Source organism: Macrotis lagotis, chromosome 6, assembly GCF_037893015.1.
Source record: "Macrotis lagotis isolate mMagLag1 chromosome 6, bilby.v1.9.chrom.fasta, whole genome shotgun sequence".
Classification (NCBI taxonomy): Eukaryota; Metazoa; Chordata; class Mammalia; order Peramelemorphia; family Peramelidae; genus Macrotis; species Macrotis lagotis.
In genome coordinates this window covers 15129634-15152824 of record NC_133663.1, presented here as the reverse complement: position 1 = coordinate 15152824, position 23191 = coordinate 15129634, and the positions used below count along the sequence as shown (strand labels likewise).

The 23191-nt window shown below is 37.6% G+C and overlaps 1 protein-coding gene across 1 annotated transcript in view; it reads right to left on the bottom strand.

The window, feature by feature from the left end:
* Positions 1–23191, bottom strand: part of LOC141492084 (neprilysin-like) — a 72822-nt gene that overhangs the window by 47732 nt on the left and 1899 nt on the right. The window contains exons 2-6 of the mRNA XM_074192714.1: positions 22500–22631; positions 19638–19848; positions 17657–17722; positions 5751–5885; positions 2717–2818 (exon numbers count right to left, since the gene is read on the bottom strand). Coding sequence (XP_074048815.1) covers positions 2717–2818; positions 5751–5885; positions 17657–17722; positions 19638–19848; positions 22500–22631 — 646 coding nt within the window. The remainder of the gene's footprint in view (positions 1–2716; positions 2819–5750; positions 5886–17656; positions 17723–19637; positions 19849–22499; positions 22632–23191) is intronic.

The window sequence follows — 23191 nt, the reverse complement described above, 5'->3', positions numbered from 1 at the left end:
TGGCAGAGGGGAGGAGGCAGGTTATTTCAGGTATGGTGTATTCCCAGCTTTGCCAGTGCAAAGGCAAAGATAGGACACGGGATAGAAAGCAAAAAGAGATAGGAGATAAAGAAACACATAATGAACAATAAGAAAGATAGTGTGGGGGCATTATTATTTTGTTTCTGAAGGGGAACAGGGGTCACATTGTGAAAAACTTCCCTGAGGATAATGTAAAATCCATTAGGACAAGAATTTGAATCTCCAAAGCCTAGGGCAATACTAGATGCACAGTAGGCACATAAATAAAGGGCTTGTTGATTGGATAAGGCTGGTAGGATTGAGTAAGATTTCAGTGGCCATCTAGTTCACAAATTTAAAAAAATCACATATGAAGGAAGTTCCATTCGACCTTTACTTTTACTTTCCCAAGGAAACCCATTCCACATTGGAATGCTTATCATCATTATCAAGTTTTCTTGCCTATATTTACCTTTTTTGCAATCATTTTTCCTATATTCTCTCTGAAACCAATTAGAATAAATCTAATGGTTGTATCAGATTACAATTCTTCAAATTTTTAAAGATTTATCAAACTCCTCTCCCACTGTTTGTTTTCCTCTCCAAGCTAAACATAGTTATATATTTGCCCACTCTCATATGACATGGACTTGAGGCCCTTCATTGTTCGAGATCTTATCCCCTGGATTATCAAGTGCCTTTGAAAATTCGACTCCCAGAATTAATACAGTTTTCAAAAATCATGTTTTCTGAAAATGAAAATGAGGTTTGTGGATGCAAATATTTTGATAGAAAAATTACTTAAGAAATCACTTTGTTATTTCTATGATTAGAGAATACACAAACAGAAATTTGCCTGAAATTCAACTGTTGGATACCATTTTTTCCCAACATAAAATGAACATGAAATTTTCTCAGTGAGATGAACTGATATTTTCCATAAAAATAGTTCTATGTAAAAAGCAGATACTGATGATCAAGCATGACTTGTAAAAGCAAATAACATATTTTAGCGACATTTTGATTTCACACCAAGAGGAAATGAAATTTTAATTTTACAATAGAAAAAAATTATCTCAAGAATACTATCACACAAGGACAGTTAAAAGAAAATGAAAATACCTACATGCACATACATGCATTTTATCCACCAATGTTATGCCTACTTGATTCTTCCTGCTAATTTCTATTCAAAGAGTTTAGAATCAGTGCTATGATTGTGAATTGTTTTCTTTGAGATAAAGATGAATGGTTACTCATTGATTAGAACAGATTGTAATGTTGGCCAATGGAGACTGTGAAAACTTGGTGAAGCTTCAGAACTTGGTACAAGTTTGAAGGAGGCTAAGAGACTCAGATCCCTCTAGTCACTTAAGATTCAACCCAACAATCTCTTCTCAGAAAAATTCAGCCTGGAGTGGAGTGGCGTGGAGAAAGCCTATGAAGGCTTTGGTTGGAATTCAGGTTCTGCAGAGCAGATGAGAGAAGACTGGCAAATATGGTATAAAGCAGAAAGGTGCTTTTTGTGGAGCACTGGCCTGAATCAGGAAACTGAGTTCAAATTTGACCTCAGATACTTGATACCTACTAGCTGTGTGGCCTTGGGTGATTCGCTTTAACTCCATTGCCTTGCAAAGGGAACAGTGATTGTTAGCCATAAGGGCAAGTGTCTATGGTCTTTCAGGAGTGAAATCTGCGGTGCTAACTCGTCTGGTCTTATTCCTGCTGGTCAAATTATCATGTTTCCTCACTCTTTCCTTTAAAGAATAAAGTCTGGATTGTGATTTTATTAATATGAGGAACTCTTGTTTGGCAATGCAGATCAACACCTGCAATACAGGTACACTTGCAGTTATCTAGGATTCCAGGAAGTGGACGTGACCAGAGAGTTGTCTAGAATACCGGGCAGTTTAAGTGACTTACCCAGAGACACATGGCCAGCACATGACAGGAACAGGACATGACTGAACTCAGTTTTTCCAGCTCTTTCAACATCATTTTGTGGCCTCTCATCTTTCATTATGTTCAACTTGTGCAGATGTGTGTGTCAGTCTGTGTATGCATGAATGGTCATATATAATGGTAAGGGGCATTAGAGGACATCCAGTCATACCCCATCAATTTATATTTGAGGAAATTAAATTAGTAGAATGCATCTTCAAAGTCAAAGAGATCTGAATGGCTGAGTTAAGATTGAATCCAGTCCCATGGCCTCCAGATGGATGGTGTATTGCCTCCCTTCTATGCCTTCTATTCTACTCCATTCCATTCATTTCTAAACCATTCTCTGTAAATGGCTAGAGAAATTTCTAAGATTAAGTTAAATTTCTGCCCAGACACAAGGGACACATCTGAAAAACCACTTGTAAATAGGAAACATTTCATACAAAAGCCATTTAAAAAAAAAAAGGAAGATTTCCTCAGGCTCTTCCCATATTGGTCTCCTATGGAGTTCTATTGGACATATGAAAGGCTCAAATCATTACTGGTTTGACCCATAAATTTTTATTCCTCTAAAATTTCTACTAAGTAAATAACAAATTCATATATGTGATCATATAGCTCTAAGTTGCTTTTAAATTCATTTTGAAGGTCAACAGATTTCTAAGGATGATATGTGCTATTTTTTTTTTAAAGAAGATAACTTATCTTAAAGTTACCATTTTCAGGAAATAGCCTAATGAAAAATATTTGAAAAGGAGTAATTAATACTCACCCGTCCATTGATCTCTAAGGTAAAGTTGTTTTGAACCTGAGATAAGGTCATTTTATTATAGAGGAGGTTCGGGTCATTCCGGTCTTCAGGTTTAGTTGTAGCCTACAGAAGTAATTGCAGTGAATTATTTATAACTGAAGAAGCAGAGATTTCTTAGCACATGGGACTCTTATCTACCTAAGCTTGTGTTCTGTCAGTCTTGTCAAATCTATGGGACCCCTTTGGAAGCATGTGTTTGAACAACTGGAGAAAATGCTCGTATTCAGTTAGAGATGTGAAAAATGAAAGATGTAATCTTTTTTTTCCCACTCCAGTCCATGGACTATGTGAAATCTGATTACAGACTTCTGTTTGCAGACCCTAGACAAAGAACTCTTGCTTCAACAGGACTGTCTACAATAATGGAAAAAGGATAACAAAGAAATGTTGGCATGGACAAGCTTTTGATTGACTCTACCATCAATAACAAATTTGTTACTTACTTTTAGCATCAGGAAACTACACCTATCCTTTGGATAAGAATGTCAAGATTTCACTAGAATGGCTTTTTTCTTAACAGGTTCTTTGCTATCTGGCCCTTGCTTCCAAAGCTTGAGAAATTATCTCTAGCTTTCTTTCCCTGAATTGTGAATTAGGAACCTCAGCCATTCCTCCAGTCACTTCATATAATAATAGTTCTCTTGGACATGAATGACTATATATTCTGCTATTAACGAACATGACCCACGTAAAACATAGTAATAAAATTAATTGACAATAAACTATTTGTGTATTTGCTGCAGAATAGGAGATTTAAGTCAGAGGCAAAGTCAGAAAGAAAGGCCCCTGAGGGCAATGATAGTTTTTCTTTCTTCTTTAGTAACTCCTCTCTCCAAACTTAACAGATGCTCATTTATATTTATTTGTATTTATTGAGCTTTCCATTCCTTTACCCATAACTTCCTTCCACTCATAGTTCAGCTATACTGGCGTACTGTTTTATTTTCATTTTTTTTTTTCAGAAAACTCAATCTCCCATTTAGGTGCCATTCATTGAACTATCTTTCATGCCTGACTGTTCTTTCCCCAACCTCCATCTCTTGGAATCTCCAGTTTTCTTTAGGCCTAGGCTATAAACATCTTTCTTTATGAAGTCTTGCCTAGTCCCTTCCAACTGCTAGATCCCCTCCAAAGTTGACTTACATTTGCTTTCCATATGAATATATAGAAATGAACACATACATATTGTCTCCATTAGACTCCTTCAGACTGTAAGGTACTTGAAAAGTGAGATTGTTTGATTTTTGTCTGTGTATGCCCTAATAGATCATGAATGCCTACTCACACAATTCAGTCTTGAATAAATTCAAGAGACTCATTTGGAACTCATGGGAAAACTTTCTGATAATAAGACCCTGACATGGGTCATTATAACGAACTTAGTTCTTGATGGATACAAGAGTAACCTCTAAGAGTTGCACTTTGATAGGAGAAAAGTAGGGGGTGATCTCTTCTGGATTCTTCTGGCCAGCAATAAATATTATTAAAAGCTTATTATGTACCAAGCATTGTTGTAAGCAAATGGAATTGTTGTTCAACTCTAAATGCCCCCTAAGGATAAATTTGGGTGGCCCACTGAAGGAAAATGACTTGTCAAAAATCATATACCTATTACTATCTAAGTCAGAACTCAAAGTCAGTACTTCCTGATGCCAAGGCCAGAGGTTACCTGGCTTGTGTCTAAGCAGTTTTTAAAGTTATTTCAAGTATTTCAAGAATTCTTCAAGGAAAAAAAGGTTTGACTGAAGTTATCCAGAAATGCTATCTCCCCAAGGCTTTCTACAATCTGACTCCAATTTGCCTCTCCTATTTGGTTTTACATCACTCCCTTTCATATACTTTACATTTTATCCAAGAAGGGCCATACATTTATTTCCGGAACCATTTCAGGCTTTCATGCAAGCCACTTCCTATGAATGAGACCCATTCTCTCCTGCTTTATACTCAGTGTTACAGAATCTGAGCAATGGGAGAGGGTTCCAGGGATTATGCAGTCTATTCCATAATCTTTTCATTCTAGATACCATCTCTAGTAAAAGGCTTCCTTGTTTCCTTCTGTCTGAAAATGAATTCTCCCTGTCCAAATTTTGGGGCAGCTTGGTTGCACAATGGCTAGAGCACTGGCCCTGGAGACAGGAGGACCAGAGTTTAAATCCAGCCTCAAGGCTCTTATTACTTAGCTTTGCAAAAATAAAAAAAATAAAGTAAACAAATTAATTTTTTTTATTAATTTAAGTCAAAGTGACTTACCCAAGCTCACATAGCTAGTTAATTAAGTGTCTGAGACTGGATTTGAACTCAGGTCCTGCAGAGCCAGTGCTCTAGCCAATGCAACACCTAGCCTCCCTACTCTAAATTGTCTTAAAGCACATTGTGATAAGAGATATTCTAATTTACATCTCTCTCCACCTCTGTCCTATTAGGTAATAAGCTTGAGGGAAGGGATTCTATCTTATATAACTTTATAGTTGCCTTTGTATCCTAAAAGGTTGTAATGTTTTGCATGTAAAAAGCACTACAAAAATGTTAAATTAGACCTAAGGGCAAAAAAAAAATCAATCTTAGTAGTGACCTTGTATTAACTTTAGAGGAGAGAAATCCCCCAAAATATGAAGGATCTTTCCAGATCTCAAATATCTCCTTTATATTCACACTTTGAACAAAAGGATCCCTAGCAGATATCCTAAAACTTAAGGACATCTTTCAACTAATCCTTGTAGCCATTAAGAACAGACTTTTCCCAATATTTGGTAAATTTTTAATCTCCTGTGCTATTACTACGGAAATAATACTGTGAAGTAATAAAATAACCCAATGAGATCTTGTAAGGAAGTAGAATTCTTTCATTTCAAAGGTTGAACGTTTTCTATTACACAACCCTGATTTGCTACCACTTAGCATGAAATTGGTCTTTTCTCCACCAAAACCAATCTTAGGAGAAGAAAGGCATAGAAATGAGCTGAATTGGTACTGGGTGGAATGGAAGATACTTTACATTGGCAATCTCTTTTTCCAACTCCATGACTCGATTCATTTCCAGGGCAATCTGGGTCTCGTTGATGGTCAGTCCTCTATCTTGGCGGATCAGTTTAGCCATAGCGATCATGAAGTTCACATAGGCTGTGCAAGCCTGTGGGGGAAAAACAATTGAGGGTTTTGGACATTGATCATAAAATACTTGAGAACATGATACAAGTCAGAAAATTCCTTCATGAAGACCCCTTAAAAGATATGACTCATAATGAGTCATGAACCAATTAAAATCACATCATTAGAAACCTCCATAGGAGAAACAAAATGCCACCTTCTATCCATTTTGCCATCAATTTACCTTTTTTATGTTGTTTTTCTTTTCAAGGCAATGGACTTGCCCAAGGTTGCACAGTTAAGTAATTATGAAATGTCTGAGGCTGGATTTGAATTCATGTCTTCCTGACTCCAGGACTGGTGCTCTATCCACTGTCCCACCCAACTGCCCCAATCCCATTTGATTTTAAGTTGCTTTCCCTCAAAGAGCTTGTTTCCTTGGGATATGTTATCCCATTCTATAGATGACAAAATGGATAGATACGTGGTATTTTATTTCTCCTATGGAGAAAAAATCCAATTTTATTCTATCAGCTTTCCAGATCTCAAATGTCTCCTTTACAGTCAGACTTTTAACAATAGGAATCTCTTCTGTGGGTTTACCTCCACCCACCCCCAACTCACTTTTTGAAAGTCTATTGAGTTAACAGAAGCCTAATTTAACTTCTGATATGAAGCCCAACTACCACTTTGCTGGAACAATTCTCTTCAAAGTTACCAATCACCTCTTGACTGTTAAATCAGTTTTTCCCCCAGTCCTTTTCTATTCTACCCAGTCACACACAGAGATGCTTTTGACTTTTCCCATAAATCTCCCAATTGAGAACTCATTTCTGACTTGAACCTTCCTTTTAGTCTTCTCTTTAGCTCATTCCTTCTAAACCTCATCCTTGCCATGACCTTGGGTCTCTCTATCTCCTTCACTCTTTCTTTTGAAATCTCGATAATTAGTTGCGCTTAAAGTTGTCCTTCACCAGTCTATCTGCTTGTCCTAACTCTACTCATGCCAAGCAAGACCAAATCCAGGTTACTACAAATCATCTGACTTCTCTGCTCCTATTGTGGTTGCCAAACACGCCAACGTATTCAAGGGTTCTACTAATACTTTATGCCATGTAATCTGTCATATAGCAGTTCTTTTAGCTCTTCTCTAATTGACTACCTTGTTCTCCATCTGTGGCTATCACAAACTTTTCCTTTCATGAAGTCGCTTGTACCACTCCCTTCCCATTCTTCTTAGATTTCATGAAGGTTTCACAAAGGTCTCACTTTATACTTGACCAAGAAAATGGAGCAAACTTTCTCTTTTAACCAGTTTCTGAACTTCAAATCCCTTCAAAATCATCCCTCGATTCCCCCATGCCCTTTCCCTTGGACAAGCCTCCAACTTGATCTCATCTGTTCTGATCTCCTCTAGTAATTTGCCCCTTTGGATCATTCTCACTTCATCTCACTCTTTTTTTTTTAGTTTTTTTTTTGCAAGGGAGTGGGGTTAAGTGGCTTGCCCAAGGCCACATAGCTAGGTAATTATTAAGTGTCTGAGACCAGATTTGAATTCAGGTCCTCCTGACTCCAAGGCCAGTGCTTTATCCGCTACGCCACCTAGCCACCCCTCATCTCATTCTTAATGTCTCTTTACTACTGGATCTTTGTCTTTTACCTTATACCTATACCAAAATTTCCATCCTCATTATAATCAAGATTTCTTAACATGGAGTCTATATTGAAATAATTACTTTGAGGAGGAACATAAAAGACATAAAAAAAAAATGTCTTTATCATCACTGATGGCTAGCTGGAGTGATTTACTTCAAACAATTAAAGAAATAACTCTGAGCACTAGATTATCAAAGTGATCCTTGATGCAAAAGCAGATTAAGGCTGTTCTAAACACAACTTCCCTAGATGCCTATCTCCAGTCCCGATCCTCTATTTCTCCTCCCTTTAACTGCCAGACTTCCAAAAGGCCATCTCCCTTCCTGGCCTCCACTTCTTGAATTCTAGTTCCCAATGCTACACTTTAGGGAAATCTCCCCTTTAGAATAAGTCCCCCCTTGCCCCAGTTCACCTTGTGTGATCCTAAAGTGGGAAATTCAATGTCCTTTCCTCCTACATCTTGTTGGGTGCCTGTCCTTCAATGGATTTTATGATACTGTCTGTCTTCCCTTACTTCTTTTGCTACCTGTGATTGCCCCCAGAAGAAGACCCCATGCTGAATCATTACCTATGTTCTAACCTCTAGTTTTAATTCAGCTAAATTCAATAAAAATTTAATGTTAAGGGGTGGCTAGGTGGTGCAGTGGATAGAGCGCTGGCCCTGGAGTCAGGAGGACCTGAGTTCAAATCTGGCCTCAAACACTTAATTACCTAGCTGTGTGGCCTTGGATAAGCCACTTAATCACATTGCCTTGCAAAAAAAAAACTAATTAAAAAATGTAATGTGTGCCATATCTAACCAGCTTAAAGAAGCCAATGCCTGAGAGGGAACAGAATGTAGGTTCTCTAGGAACATCAACCACTTTTCACTTTTCACTATTAACAAAATATTTGTTATCTGTTTATTCTTATGGAGTGAAAGGAGTGAGAGCTTGGATTAAATTCTCTATGACTGGCAATTTTTTTGAATTGTGTAATTAAATTAACACTAAAAATTCAGGGCAGAGTGAGGAAAGAAATAGTTCCCTCTCAATTATATAAGTCAAGTACAGAATGCCTGGTTAATGTTTAAATAGTTTAAGCTTAAAATAAATGATATTGAATAAAGTTGCAGATATAAGATTTTGGGCACACAAGCAAAAATTTCAGAAAGAATCTGAAATAAAAGGCTTCATCCCCTCTTGTGGAGAAGGAAATTGTATGTAATTATATTTGAAATGCATCTGTGGGTAGCAGCAACACTGTGTGATGATCAGCTATGACAGACTTAGCTCTTCTCATCTATACGATGATCCAAGACAATTCCAAAAGACTCATGAAGAAAAATAATATCCACATCCAGAGAAAGAGCTACAGTTGGAATGCAGATTGAAGGAAATTATTTTTACTTGGGGGCTTTTTTGGTGGCTTTTCCCTTTGGTTCTATTTTTTTTGTTCTGTTTCGTCTTTCACAATATTACTAATGTGGAAATGTTTTGCAGAGGTATAAACTATAACAGATTGCTCGCCATCATGAATCAGGGGGAGAGAAGGGTTGGAGAAAAATTGGGAACTCAAAAATCATAAAAATGAATGTTGAAAACAATCTTTAAATACAATTGGAAAAAATAAAATTCAATTTACAAAATAAAAGAAATTCATCTATGGGACTGCAAAAGCTATAAAAAGGCCCTTGGGGTGGACCCTAAACATAAGACAATAGTCATCAACTTGTGAATGCAGGTTTAATCTGGAAGGCTGGACCACTGGAAAGACATCAGGTTGGACCTGACTTGTAGCTAAGATTTTTGGGTCTCCCAGTGCATAAGGGATGAGAAGGATTTTCAAATTACAGTTTTATGGGAAGGACAAAATGGAAGAGGGAATCAGAGGATAATGGATTTAGAGCACGAAGGAAAAGAAAGTTGATTCTATATAAGAGAAAACTGAGCTAAAATGCCAGACCCAGGGTCTTTTGTAAAGCAGAGGGTTTGCCAGTGAGGTGAACACTGAAGGTCCCACTGTCACATGCCACCCATTATTTTAGAAAGTCGATGTACTATTTTTCCTTGGATTACATCTGCTCATTTGTGCTCTTTTGAATTTTTATCAATTCTCATCATTTATTCAGTCTGCAAGGTGTGTGTGTCTGCTCTGTCCAAAAAAATCTTGGTGTTGAATTCTTTAGCCATTCTCTTCCTCTCTCATACCCTCATCAATAGGACAAGACCTTTACATTGAGTTTTATCGCCTCTGCTTGGACTTCATGGTTCTCTACAATCTGGCACCCATCTTCCTTTCTAGTTTTTTTTTAAGATTTTGCAAGGCAATGGGGTTAAGTGGCTTGCCCAAGGCTACATGGCTAGGTAATTATTAAGTGTCTGAGGTCGGATTTGAACTCAGGTACTCTATCCACTGCACCTAGCTGCCCTCCCTTTCTAGTTTTGTTGAGAACTATTTCCCTTGGTGCACTCTTCATAGTAGCCACATTTGACTCACTGTCCTCTGCACCTTTGCCTACACTGTTGGCTATATTTGGGTCGCCCTTCTATGAGTGGTGCTCTGCTCCTTTCCTCCACTCCTTCACCCTACACATTTCCTTTTAAAGTTCCACTCATCCTCTGAAACTCACAATCCTTTTCCTGTATCTTTTGCACAATTTGTTATCATGTATGTAAATGTCCTATCACCCAATGAATTCTAAGGAAGGATAGATTTTAATCTAAAAAAATCACCCCTGCCACCAGTGACCGGCACAATGTCACAGTTTAGTAACTTGAGTTAGGTTGAATAGAAGCCAAGAAAATAAGGAAGTTTGATTTGGGGTTAAATATTGGGATGGCAGAGTATTCCACCTCAAGAAAATAGTATTATTCTTATTCAGAATGAACCAAAGGCCACTCTAATAACCACCCAAATCAGTATTTCTATGTTTTGACTCAGGATTTTGCTCCAGTTTTCTCTTTCTCTTCATTTTAAGTGCCAACTTATGGGTGAAATTCAGAAGAATTTCCTGCCATCTGATAGTGTCACTGGGAAGAAAGGAGGTTGAGATTGCAACCACTGAGTTCAACTCTTCCATCTATTGCTAGCTGACAAGTATTGGGCAAATGAGAACTTAATGTTTCCATTCTTCATTTGTAAAACGAGTGGAGATGAGATGGCATGACCTCTAAAACTATGCCTCTCTCAACTCTGAATCTACACCCCTACATATTTCAATGTACACTGAATCAGGTTTTAAAATGGGAACTCTATACTCATTCAAAAGCTTTGTTTTGATCCCATCATGGTGGACCTGTCTGTGGAATATTAAGCCCTTGTATGCAGCCTTTGTTCTCTGCTCATCTTTTCTCACTGTGTGCTATGGGCTCACATGTGTACTCTTTGGTTGTTGATGAAAAGCAGTGGGTGGACCAATTATTTATAAAACACTATGCATATATAAATAGCAAAATTAAATCTATACCCCTATAAATAGGTTTCTCAAAGGATAGGCTAGATGTTGGGAAAACCTTTGCAGAAAAGGTTGAACTTTAAATGCTAGGAAGACACTGGAAAACTTCCTTCCTTCAGCAGGTTTGCTGGTCTTTGACAAACATTAAATCAACATTCCTTTGGAGGAGGCTCTCTTCTTTCATGCTCCTCTGCCTTCCAAGGGAGTGATGGGGACACTTAGGTGGCATTTAAGCCTGAATGTTTGAATTTTCTATTGTCATCTTAAATGTTGCCAGGAAGGAGGAATGTGTGTGTGTCTGTGTGTGTGTGTATGTGTTTCATTTAAGAGATGCAATGGCAAACCTCACTAGAGGAAAGCCACAGGAAGAATGACTTCACTCATACACTCAAAGGATGACTTCATATATAATCTACTTTCTTTGCTTTGTGACAGGTAATTAGAGCAACTGATTTGTTTAAGAAAACAAGTGTCTGTGTTTCATGGACCATGTTTCAAATTACAAGTGCTCAATCATTTGAACATATATAACCCAACGTATATAAACCCTTATCTCTTCAGTTGGAGATACTAAAGACTTTGAAGAAGCATTGACTGGAATTACCCAATATCAGTGTGCTGAGGGTTTTCTGTTCTATATATTAATTTAATAGGGGGAGCAGAGAGAAGGGGCAAGAACTTTGCTGACAATATAAATGATGGCATATCTTTTTTAGCTGTGGTTGGATCTAGCTAATAAGAGTCACAAGGGATTGGATGGAAGCTTGACACCTGATAAGTTAGAACAGTATCCAGAGAAGGAGAAATCAGATACCCAGAACCTCTAAATTTTTGTGGACCTATGAAAAGAGAGGAGCCCTGGATTTGGGGGTTCAAAGTTAGATTAGCATCCTGGTCCTAATTCCTTGCTTGTAGGCTATCCTTCTCTTTCATTTACTTCTTGGGACTGTCTTCTCAACTCCATTAATGACCTTTAGAGATCCTTTCCAAAATTAGACATTTAGCTAGTCCAGTTTTCTCCATCTGTCTCCTTCTTCTCTCAACCCTACATTACCTAGAATGAGGTAGCAAGGTGGACAATGCTGGACCTGGAGAACAACATTCTAATCTTGACTCAGGCATTTATTGGATATAGAAATGTTTCCTCATCTATAAAAAGGTAATTAAAAGTAGCATCCACCTCCCAGGTGAGGGTGCAATGAGATCATATTTAAAGTGCTATAGAAATGCTCACCATGATGACAATGATGGTGACTTGTTAAATATTGTAGAGGGGGCAGCTAGAGCACCAGCCCTGGAGTACAAATCCGCCTCACACTTCCATAATGACCTAGCTGTGTGACCTTGGGCAAGTCACTTAACCCCATTGCCTTGCAAAAAAGGCTACTTATATCATCAAGTTATAATCCTAGACACTGGGGGCTAACCAAATCTCAAGGGAATCCCATTCTATTTTTAGAAAATTCTCACTGTTGACATGGATCAGTATTCAGTCATATCCAACCATCTTCAGCAATGCTTATCAAAAACTTCAAGCAAATCCTCAAAGCCAAAAGGGGGGATATGACTAAGTTTGGATTTTCCTCTAGAGCTCATCATTGAGAGGATATCAGTGAAACACATAGCTGGTCTCCCATTACTGTCTATATTTGCTATGTGACCCAGTCTTCTTTTCTTTTCAGGTCATATTCCTCTCAGGGATAGCCTTTTGGGGTTTGTCCTCTATAGGATCTGTTTATACTGTATTCCAGCACTTAACATAATGCTTAGGCCAAAGAATTTCATAAATATTATTGATTGATTATTCCAGTCAGTTCATGCCTGATTTGTATCTTTCCCTTGCCTTTGGGGTGACCTGCATTTTAATTTCTTGACCACTGGAAGAAGATAGTTATTCTCCATGTGGATAAAGGATGGCTCCTTTATAGAAAGTGGCAAAAGTTCAATGGCGAATCCATAGAGCTAGTGCAATCATTTGGGCCAAGAATCGGAAGTAAAACCTTTCAGAAATTATTTTAATGACACCAAGTTCTTCCAATGACACCAAGTTCTCCCTTTGATGGAGATTTCACTCCTAAGGCATCAAAGCCCTCCTGTAGTCCACAACACAAAGCAAATAAGTAGAAACAAAGGAGATTTCTACTGACCAGGAAATAGGGAAATAAATTGTGTTACATGAATGCATTTCAATATTAAGAGGCCTTAATAAAAGTTGAATTTGAAAAATTGAAGAAGAAAAACATGGAAAGAATTGATGTAGGCTGAAATAGTATGGTATATTCCATGACCATAATTCCATAAATTATTCTTTTTTAGTTTATCTTGGTAATTCTATTTTGATACAATTTCTTTTGCAATTCTACGTATTCTACTCGAGAAATTGAAAAGGATTGCTTGGGCTTCTCCAGATAGCCCAAAGGGTGCCTGAGACAAAACAGTTAAGAATATCTGATATCTGGGTGGCTAGGTGGTGCAGTGGATAAAGAAGGGGCTGGAATCAGGAGGACCTGGGTTCAAATCCAGTCTGAGACACTTAATAATTACCTAGCTGTGTGGCCTTGGGGAATCCACTTAACCCCATTTGCCTTGCAAAAAAATTAAAAAAGAACTTCTGATATCAAGGGAAACAATGAAACAAAATTGAGATGAGAATTCAATTTCTCTCCTTTGCAAAGGTTGGGGTGTGGGTACCATGGGTATGTACGTGTAGATAGACTCTCTGCGTTTATTGTCCAGGTTTCATTGCAATTTATGCACATTCTTTTCTGAATAGCGTGGGAGGAGAAATATATTCAGAAATGACTATAATATAAAAAAGACAATAATAATAATAAACCAATGAGGAGAAGAAGGGGAAAATCCAGGTCATGATATGTATTATCTGAGTGACCTTTTAAAAGTCACTGACTTTTTTCAGTTTCTTCACCTGTAAAACAAGGAGTCTAGACAAGATAAATACTGCGGCCCCTTTCCATTTTTAAATACTTTGATCTTATCCTTCACTGACTCTATTCTTGGAGGATGCCAAGTTACCCTTCCTCCTTTCTTCTCAGAGATATTATGAGGACAAGGAAATGATATATATAAAAAGCCTTGAGCTGACCCATTCTTTCAGATTGTAATCAGCATCAGCTTCCCTCAGAGCTCCTCAAGTGACCTCTGTATTGGCCAAGCATAACGCTCTCCTCCTCAGAGCAGGTACTCTCAGGGCAGGGACTGGTTGTCTTTCTGTTCTGATTATTTTATGTGGTTCTTCGTTGTTTTTGGCATCAGCCCTTTTCACTAGGAGATCTTTTGGTCCTGACCTTTCCATAGCATTCAAGCTAGCATAGAGTACGTCCAGGAGATGCACAGCTAGGTAATAAAAATATGGGCTCATTTCATTTGCAAGAACTCTCTACCTCCTTCCTTATTGAAACATGCAATTTAATTTTTCTCCTCTAAAATCCATTCCTATTATTCAGACTTGTTATCTGTTCATAGCCTGAAAGGATTAGCTCATGTTTGACAGAATCCTTGCCCTATTCCTTGGATTATAAGACACAGCTTAATTACTTTCGTTTTGATACTTTCCCACAGGGGCTGGCAGAAGGCAGTGGATATTTGATTTTTACCTTGGGAGCAAGAACAGGGCTTTTCATTTGGTGCAAAGGGTTTTCTTGACCACATCAGGATATAAGATCTTTGATGAACAAAGAAGGATGTCAATTCATTGAGGGAAGAGATTTCTTTCTTTCTTTTCTTTCTTTCTTTCTTTCTCTTTCTTTCCTTCTTTCTTTGTTCCCTTCTTTCTTGCTTTTTGCCCTTTGACTTCCATGGCTTAGAATAGTTCTATCTAGGGACACAGTTGGTACTTAATAAATGCTGAACTGATTTTGTTTTAAATTGAGAGCAGTGTCTAGTCTGACATGGTATTGAACATCCATTACATCATTGAGTAAAACTTGCTGGTTCTTCAATTAGCTAAATTACCATTATTCGACTGATGTGGTCATCATCTTAAAAAGAAAGTCAAGGCATATGGTGTTAGGGTATAACTAACTTAGAGTGAGTCTTGGCAAAGGAGGTTAATTTATTCTATCACTTGGCATCTAAAGGAATAAAGAGGGGGTGGCTAGGTGGCACAGTGGATAGAGCACCAGCCCTGGAGTCAAATCCAGCCTCAGACACAATTACCTAGCTGGGTGGCGTTGGGCAAGCCACTTAACCCCCCCATTGCCATGCAAAAAAACTTAAAAAAAAAGGAATAAAGGTACTTCCCTCTACCCAGATATAAGGCTTAAATGATATAATATGGTAAAATTTTTCAAAGAATAAATATCTCTATGTAAATTTAAAATATACATAATCTGAGTAAAATATTAACCCACATATTAACACAAAATCTAATACCTTAAGAGTAAAACCCAAGCACAAATATAAAATATTATTAGTATCATGAGTTTCATCATCCTATAGGTCATTTTTTGCTAGAAATGAAGCAGGACAAGGAGCACATTTCCCAAAGGATACAGATTGATCAACAATCTCAGGATTGGAGTAGAATTAGGGTGATCTCCCACATGTTCTATTTGGGCAATAGATAAGTGGTATATTAGAAGCACCTTCAGTCTGTTGTCTGTGGCTATCTTAAGGCGAGATGCAGTTTTGTTAAAGAATTATCTTAAAGTTTAGAGAGCTAAAACTGACTGGATTATGTTTTGAGGAAAGAATGTGGGGACTTTATATGCTTAAGGAAACCATTCAATGTTATGGTAAGTTTATGAGTTCCCCTGTGATCTATTAAACAAGCTGTATTCGAAGCTTACATCCTGAAATGCCCAAGTTGCTATGGGTCCTCGGGGACCATGCAATAGGAAACTTAATAAGCAAAAGCTAGCTGTATACCCACACACTGGACCTATATATACTTGGGGTTCAAGAGGAAACTGTAATACCATCATCCTTTCATTCATCCAATGACTAGGAGTTAAACTTCACCCATGTCTCTTTCACTTTCCATGTACAAAAAGTTGCTAAGAATGTCCATTCTGGCTTCACAAGACTTCTCATATCAATCTTTCTCTCAGTGCATACAACCCACACCTGAACTAGCAAAATAACTTCCATTTCTCCATTTCTTCCTTCTCCCTCGTCAATTTATTCCTGCCACATTAAAATTCCTAAAACAAACCCAATTCTGCCATTTTTCTAGAATGGCATTCTATAAGACAGTATAAGAAAGCTGTCGCCTCTTCAGATAGGTTCAAAACATTCAGCTTCCTGCACTTGACTCCTGCCTATCTTGCCATTCTTACATATAATACTGCTTCTGACTCGGCATCCCAGCTACATAGACCTGCAGCTACATAGATGATCCTCTATATATCTAAGGCATCATCCTGTCACTTTTATCTAAATCTTCTTACATGAGATCCTCACTGATCCATCTAGTGGTCTCTCACACTCAACTTCTGTGAAGAGGTCTTATCCTCTCCCTCCCCCTTTAGTAAGCTCTTGGAAGGCAAAGTCTATTCTATGCATCCCCAAGTCTTTAGACCTGCCAACATTTATCAGACACTTGGACAAAGTAGCCATTTAACAAATAGTTACTGATTTAAATTGAACTTCTTTCAGATTTAAATTGTGAAAAATAACATTTGTTCAAGAGCAAGTCTAACTGGAATAGAAAAATTACTCATTTTCCCTCTTCCCCTGCCATTCACAAAGATGTCTTTCCATTGCACAAAGTGTCAAAGTATACTAGCAGGTATAGAGTCAATGAGGAGAGAGGGGGTTTGAAGCATCTTCCCACATGATCTCCATGAAGCTTGAGGCAAAAGAAGGCTTCTTTTGAACCATGGACAAGCTACACATGATTGAAATATATGATTAACTAGACAATTTCAGAACCCCCTATCACCATTCATGTAGAAAAGGCCTCAGAGTTGCCTATTGCTAGCGTTCTAAGCAGACCACATTGGTAGGAAGGAAAAAGGAAGATGCAGAATTGGCTCAAGAGCTCATTATCCTATTCTCTAGTCATATAAGGCCCACTCTTACCCTAGGACTTTATTTTCTGCTTGATCTGTTGGTTTTTTAATCATATAAGTTCCTACTTGAAGTTTTTAATTGGGTTTTTAATTTAAATATCAATTACCATAAGAAAAATAGGAAAGCTTGAGTTTGGTGGTTGAGGGCACCTCATGAATATGCTGGCTATTGAACATCTGTCTATTCTACAGAATATTAGAAAATCAATACGTAAGAAAATACTGTAATCTGAGTCCCAATTTTTCCAGTCTATATATTAAATAGTATTTTTATAAGTAATTTTGGGGTTTCCAAAGTGCTTCACATAGTTTATCTCTTATGATCCTTACAACCTTGGGAAATAGGGGACTATTTTCATTCCCATTTTGTTATTGTGAATTGTTTCACTAATCTCTGAAAACCCCATTTAGGGTTTTCCTGGCAGACATATTGCCATTTTCTTCTCTGATTCACTTTTCAGATGAAGAACATGATATCAGTTGTGCCACTTAGCTGCCCCACTTTTACAGATGAAGGAACTGAGCCAGAGAGATGTTAAGTGACTTGTTCAGAGTCAATCAATAGTTAAGCGTCTGAGCCATTCATTTTTACTTAGGTCCTCCAAGAACTCCATCCATTATGCCAACCCTAGCTGCCACAAGCATACAAGACTTATTTTATGAATATTAAAAAAATCTACATATATTTACCTCTTTATATATGCCAGTGCATTCATAGTAGTCCCGTGATGGCAAGCCGAGTCGAGGCTGATCAAGCTATTAAAAAATATATATAAAAACAAATTAGTCAAATACTATTGGATACAACATTTTGGCAAAAGCATTCTTGGTATTTGTGAGTTGCCTTAGTTTTTTTTCTTTCCATCATAGACATTCTATCTACACAGAGCAATAGATAGAAATTGCAAAGAGCAGGAATTGTCTTGATGTCATAGGACCATAAATTTGGGTTTGGAAGAATTTAAAGGTCATTTAGTCCAACCCTTCCATTTTAGAGATGAGTAAACTGAGCTCCAGAGAGATTAGAGAGATTGCCCAAACTCACAACTAGTGAGGGGCTGAGCCAGGATCTGAACATATTCTCTCACTGCAAATTCAGACTTTCCCCAAAATATATTGGAGACCCTCATCGGTAGCGAATTTCTATTCTTTGTGTTTCTAAGGACATTTGCTTTTCAAATACAAGTTACATCAGATGGTCTCTGATACCACATGTTGCTTGAGGTGCCAATCACACAAATACCAAAATAAGATGACCAAGAATCTCACATTTTAATAGAGGAAGAGTTTTAAACCTCACTCTATCTGAAGTTTAGCAATTGATGGGCTCTGATGAAAATATGAACTACAGAAATCTGCTATCTGGCATTTTAACCAGGCTTCCATTCTACAAAACAAAATTTACTGTTTTCAATTTTTTAAAATGTTTTATGCCTTATGGTTTTTTCCCTTTTTAACTTGAGTCTTCTTTCACAACATGATTAATGTGAATATGTTTGATATAGTTAAACATATATAGCCTATATTAGATTGCTTTTTAACAGGGGAAGGGGAGAGGAAAGGGAGGGAGAAAAAACTGAATGAAACTCACAATCTTCCAAAATGATTGTTGAAAATTATCTTTACATCTAATCGGAAAAATAGATAAAATTTTTAAAAATATTCTGAGACTGGGTCTCAAGGCCTCACCAGATTGACAAGAGAGCCTATGTCACTCATAGAGAAAGATGAGGAGCTTTGGGACTAGAAGAAAAACAGTATTTGTCTGATATGTAGAAAATATATACTTTGTGATGTGTCAGTGGTGACAACAAATGAGAGAATTGGAGCCACCTTCTTTAAGTGGAACTGGAGCTGAACCTTCAAGAAAATTAGGGGTCCCAAGAGGAGGAAATGAGGAAAGAGTGTTCCCGGCTCCGAGGTCAGAACGTGCAAAGGCATGAAGGTGAGAGAACTAGCAGGGTGTAAGAAGAACAGGCAGTTGGCCAAGTTGGCTCTTGTGTAGACCGCAGGAAGGTTAAGATAATGTATAATTAGACTGGCAAGACTCTCAAGAGCTCTCAACCACAACTCCAGAATGCTTGCTTTTGTTTTGTTTATAGATGTCAGGACAGATCTGAAGTTTCCAAGTTTGACTTAAAAGTTCAAGAAATGAGTATCTTCCTTCAGATTCATGAGTTTCAACAGTAGGCCAGGGTACAATATTCAGTCATTTATAGCAGCTGTGGCATGACATTTTGGTTACATGGTTCAAAGGACAGTGTAGCTTTTTCTTTGGAGTGAGGAAAAATTGGGTCCAAAATCCCTTTTGTGGAGGACTCCTAGCTATCTTTTACTTTATGAAAATGAACCTGTATTCCTTTCATGAGTGTATTGGGAAGTCATCTTATTTTTCTATTCTTTATAGCTCAGAAATTCTTTCACTTTCTCTGAATGAGTCAAACATTGGGGAGGGAAGGACTAGGAAGAAATGTTTACAAAATAAATATTTAAAGAAGCCATTTTCTCATGGGAATCCCCCATCCTTGACAGCATATGGATTGAGGACTACCTAGCTCACAAAATTCAAATGAACAAATACCATTTTTCTAGCTACATAATAAGATCAATGAGTATGAGTTTTATTACATTTTCAAGAAAACTGTAGGCTATGGCAGTGAGGGAAACTTACGTGAATAATATGATTCAGGGAGTGCTTATCATCTGTGCCAATAAAAAAATTAATCAAGACTTTCTTCCCAAATTTTGAGTTCAACTCAGCAATGGCTTTTTCAGCTATCCAAGAGGTACCTGAGGTGATGAATGGCAGAGTCACACTTTTAAAGACATGTATACAAAAAGTAGAGATGAATGGAGTTTTTAAATTGGGAAATACCCCAACTCTGTGCTACAGGAAATACTCGTCATTTTACCTCTCCCTTCTCCCTCTTTCTCCCCCTTTTACTTCTTTTTTGGAGATCATTCTAAATTGATTGACTAACACTCATGCCCCTCTGACTATGTCAACTCCTTTCAACTGCCCTAAAAGTTATGATAAAGTTCTTAGGAGTTAACTATGAATTCTTTATGATTACTCTTTCATATTTGCCTTTTTGTACTTCTCTTGAGTCTTCTGTTTGAATGTCAAATTTTCTATTCAGCTCTGTTCTTTTCATCAGGAATGATTTTAAGAGTTTAATCGAATTTCCCTTTTTCTCCCTATAGGAATACACCCAGGTTTACTGGGCAGGTGATTCAGTTTTAAGCCTACCTCCTTTGCCTTTGGGAATACCATGTTATAAGCTCTCTGCTCCTTCAAAGTGGAATTTGTTATGTCTTGTGTGATCTTGACTAAACTTGAATTTTTTTCTTTCTGACTCCTTGAAGTATTTTTTCTTTTAACTGGGAGTTCTGCAATTTGGCTATAGTATTTCTGGGAATTTTCATTTTGGGATTTTTTTTCAGGTGGTGATTGGTAGATTCTTTTAAAGTCTATATTACATTTGGAATCTAAGATATTAGGGTAATTTTTCTTTGATAATTTCTTGATTATGATGTTTAAGTCTTTCTTTGATCATGCTTTCATGTAGTACAATAATTCTTAAATTATCTTTACTTGATCTATTTTCAAGATTGTTTATTTTCCTAATGAGACATTTCACATTTTCTTCTATCATTTCATTCTTTTGATTTTGATTGTTTCTTGATATCTCATGGAGTCATTAGCTTCCTCCTGTTCAATTCTTATTTTAAAGGAATCTTTCTTTTATTGGCAAGGCAATAGGGGTTAAGTGACTTGCCCAAGTTCACACAGTAGGTAATCATTAAAGATCAGAATTCAAATTTGAATTCAGGCCCTCCTGACTCCAGGACCAGTATTCTATCCACTGCATCACCAAGCTGCCCCAGGAATCATTTTCTTTAAGAAGATTTTGTACCTCTTTTTCATTTGGTCAATTATGCTTTTTAAGGAGTTCGTTTCTTTAGTGAATTTTTGTGCTTATTTTAACCATTAGATCAATTCTCTCCTCAAACTATGACTGGTATAAAATCCAAGTGAGACTTCTAATAAGGGAATAATAATGAGAGTGACAAAGAAACCAGAGATCTACTGCATAGTAGATAAAAACATTGGATTTGGAGTCAAGGTAGTCCTGAGTTCAAATCTGAGCTCACACTTGCCAACTTTGTGATCCTAGGTAACTTACTTCATCTATTGGCCTCATTCTTCAACTGTAAAATGGAGACAATAATACACCTACTTCTTTTTTTAAGTGATGATTTTGGATAATTTTGAAACATCCATTTATATATCTTTAGTAAGAATGAAACCTATGCATTTAATCTATTTATTGATATATACTTCTTAGGTTCCCACCTATTATATATCAGGAATGAGAATTTTTTAGATGGGGAGGAGAAGAGTAAAGAGAGGAGGCAAGGAGTCACCTGCAAATGGTGATATTTAGAACCCCAGAAAATGGAACTGAGAAATCGCAAAATCTTTTCTAAAGAACTATGTCCATGGAATCACTCCTTCATTCTTTTCCAGGCTCCTTTCACTCCTAACATTTGAGACATTTTTTTTTTTTTTGGTTTTTTGCAAGTCACACAGATAGATAATCATTGGTTGTCAGAGGTCAAATTTGAGCTCAATTCCTCCTGACTCCAGGGACCACTTGAGACTTCTTTTGCCCTCCTGTCCTGCAAGCATTTGAACCCTAGAAACACCCTCTGACCTAGAGTCATCTCACCCTTGAGCCCCCTTTCTCAAGCTTTGTGCTTCTTCCTAGAATCTTGGTTTTAAGGATGTGTTAAGGTTAGCCACACTTCTCCATTCTGCCCCCATTAGGGTACCTTCTCCAAATTTAGCATTCTTTCCTGTAATGAATCAATAATGAATCAATAAATCAATGCCTAGTTGCTTTCCCCCTTTTAATCTTGAAGAGAGTGTAAGCTCCATTGAAGGCAGGAACTGTATTTTTTTTTGATGATTGTATCCCTAATACCTAGCCCAAAGCATAGTTCCAACATCTTAGAAGCTGGCTGAGTTGAACTATGGTTGATCATTTAAAATCCTGCCGTTCCTTTTTAAAAAGAAATGACCAAAGAGTGAATATTTCCATAAAATGTGTTGTACACTGTTGTCCATAGCACAAGGGGCTGGTGATGGTGTGGGCTTCCGAAATTACCAGCCATTAGCAGGTAATGAAGTTGTTGTGAATCCATATAAATATGTTCTAGTGAAATGTGATGAGATCGGGGCTAGAACTGGTATTTTTGACATTGCTGGAACAACATTTACTATGGCTGAGTTCCTCAGGATGGTCAAACGGAAATTAAAAATGCAAGTCAATATGCCTCAGATGTTTAAAGAGGCTGCAAATCCTCCAGGAGTGGGGCTCGAGAGCTTTTCAGAAATCCATCCAACACCGGTGCCAAGAGCAAGAAATCAACAGGAAAGGTAACGTCTTCAGTGCAGTGAGCCGGCCACTCTCCTCTGGGAGAATCTCAATCGGCTGGTGAGACCCAGGTGCTCCAAGGTCAAGGTCACATTCCCACGTAGCCCACGAGTTGGCTTGGCCTTCCACAGGCAACGGCCACATCCTGAATCTCAGCCCCTGGCTGGCTCCTCACATACCTGTGGCTGACCTGGAGGAGGATGCAGACAGAGCTTTTCCTGCTCCTGGAGGGAGGGGGAGAGAACTCCCTCAAAGGCCAGACTCCAATCTTGCTGATGCAGTTCTGTGGTCTCTATTTAGAAGTGTCTCAAATGGATCCTGGCCAGACTTCACAGAGAGGGCTTAAGCACAATGTTAAGCATTGGCATCTTTGAAAAAGGCTGCCAAGCTCTGAACCAAATGAAAATATTTGGGCTTCTGAGGCCAAAATGGTCTTCATTCTCAAAGTAGGGAGCCCCAGGTACTAAACTCATACACCTACATATACACCACACTGAAGAAATTTTGTACACATACACCTATCTATATCTATCTAGACCTAAATCTGACCATATCTAGCTCTAGATAGTTCTAGACCTAGATCTAGATATATGCACACACATATATGCATATGTTCATATATACTGTGATATATTTTATAAATACATGTGTATAGATATAGATATATAGATATACAGATATGTAGATATATTTAAGTATAGTGGGAATTTGGAAAGAGAAAAAAGGGAGAGAGACAGGCTACAGAGAGATAAGAAAAGAGACCGAGGAACAAAGGAAGAGAGAG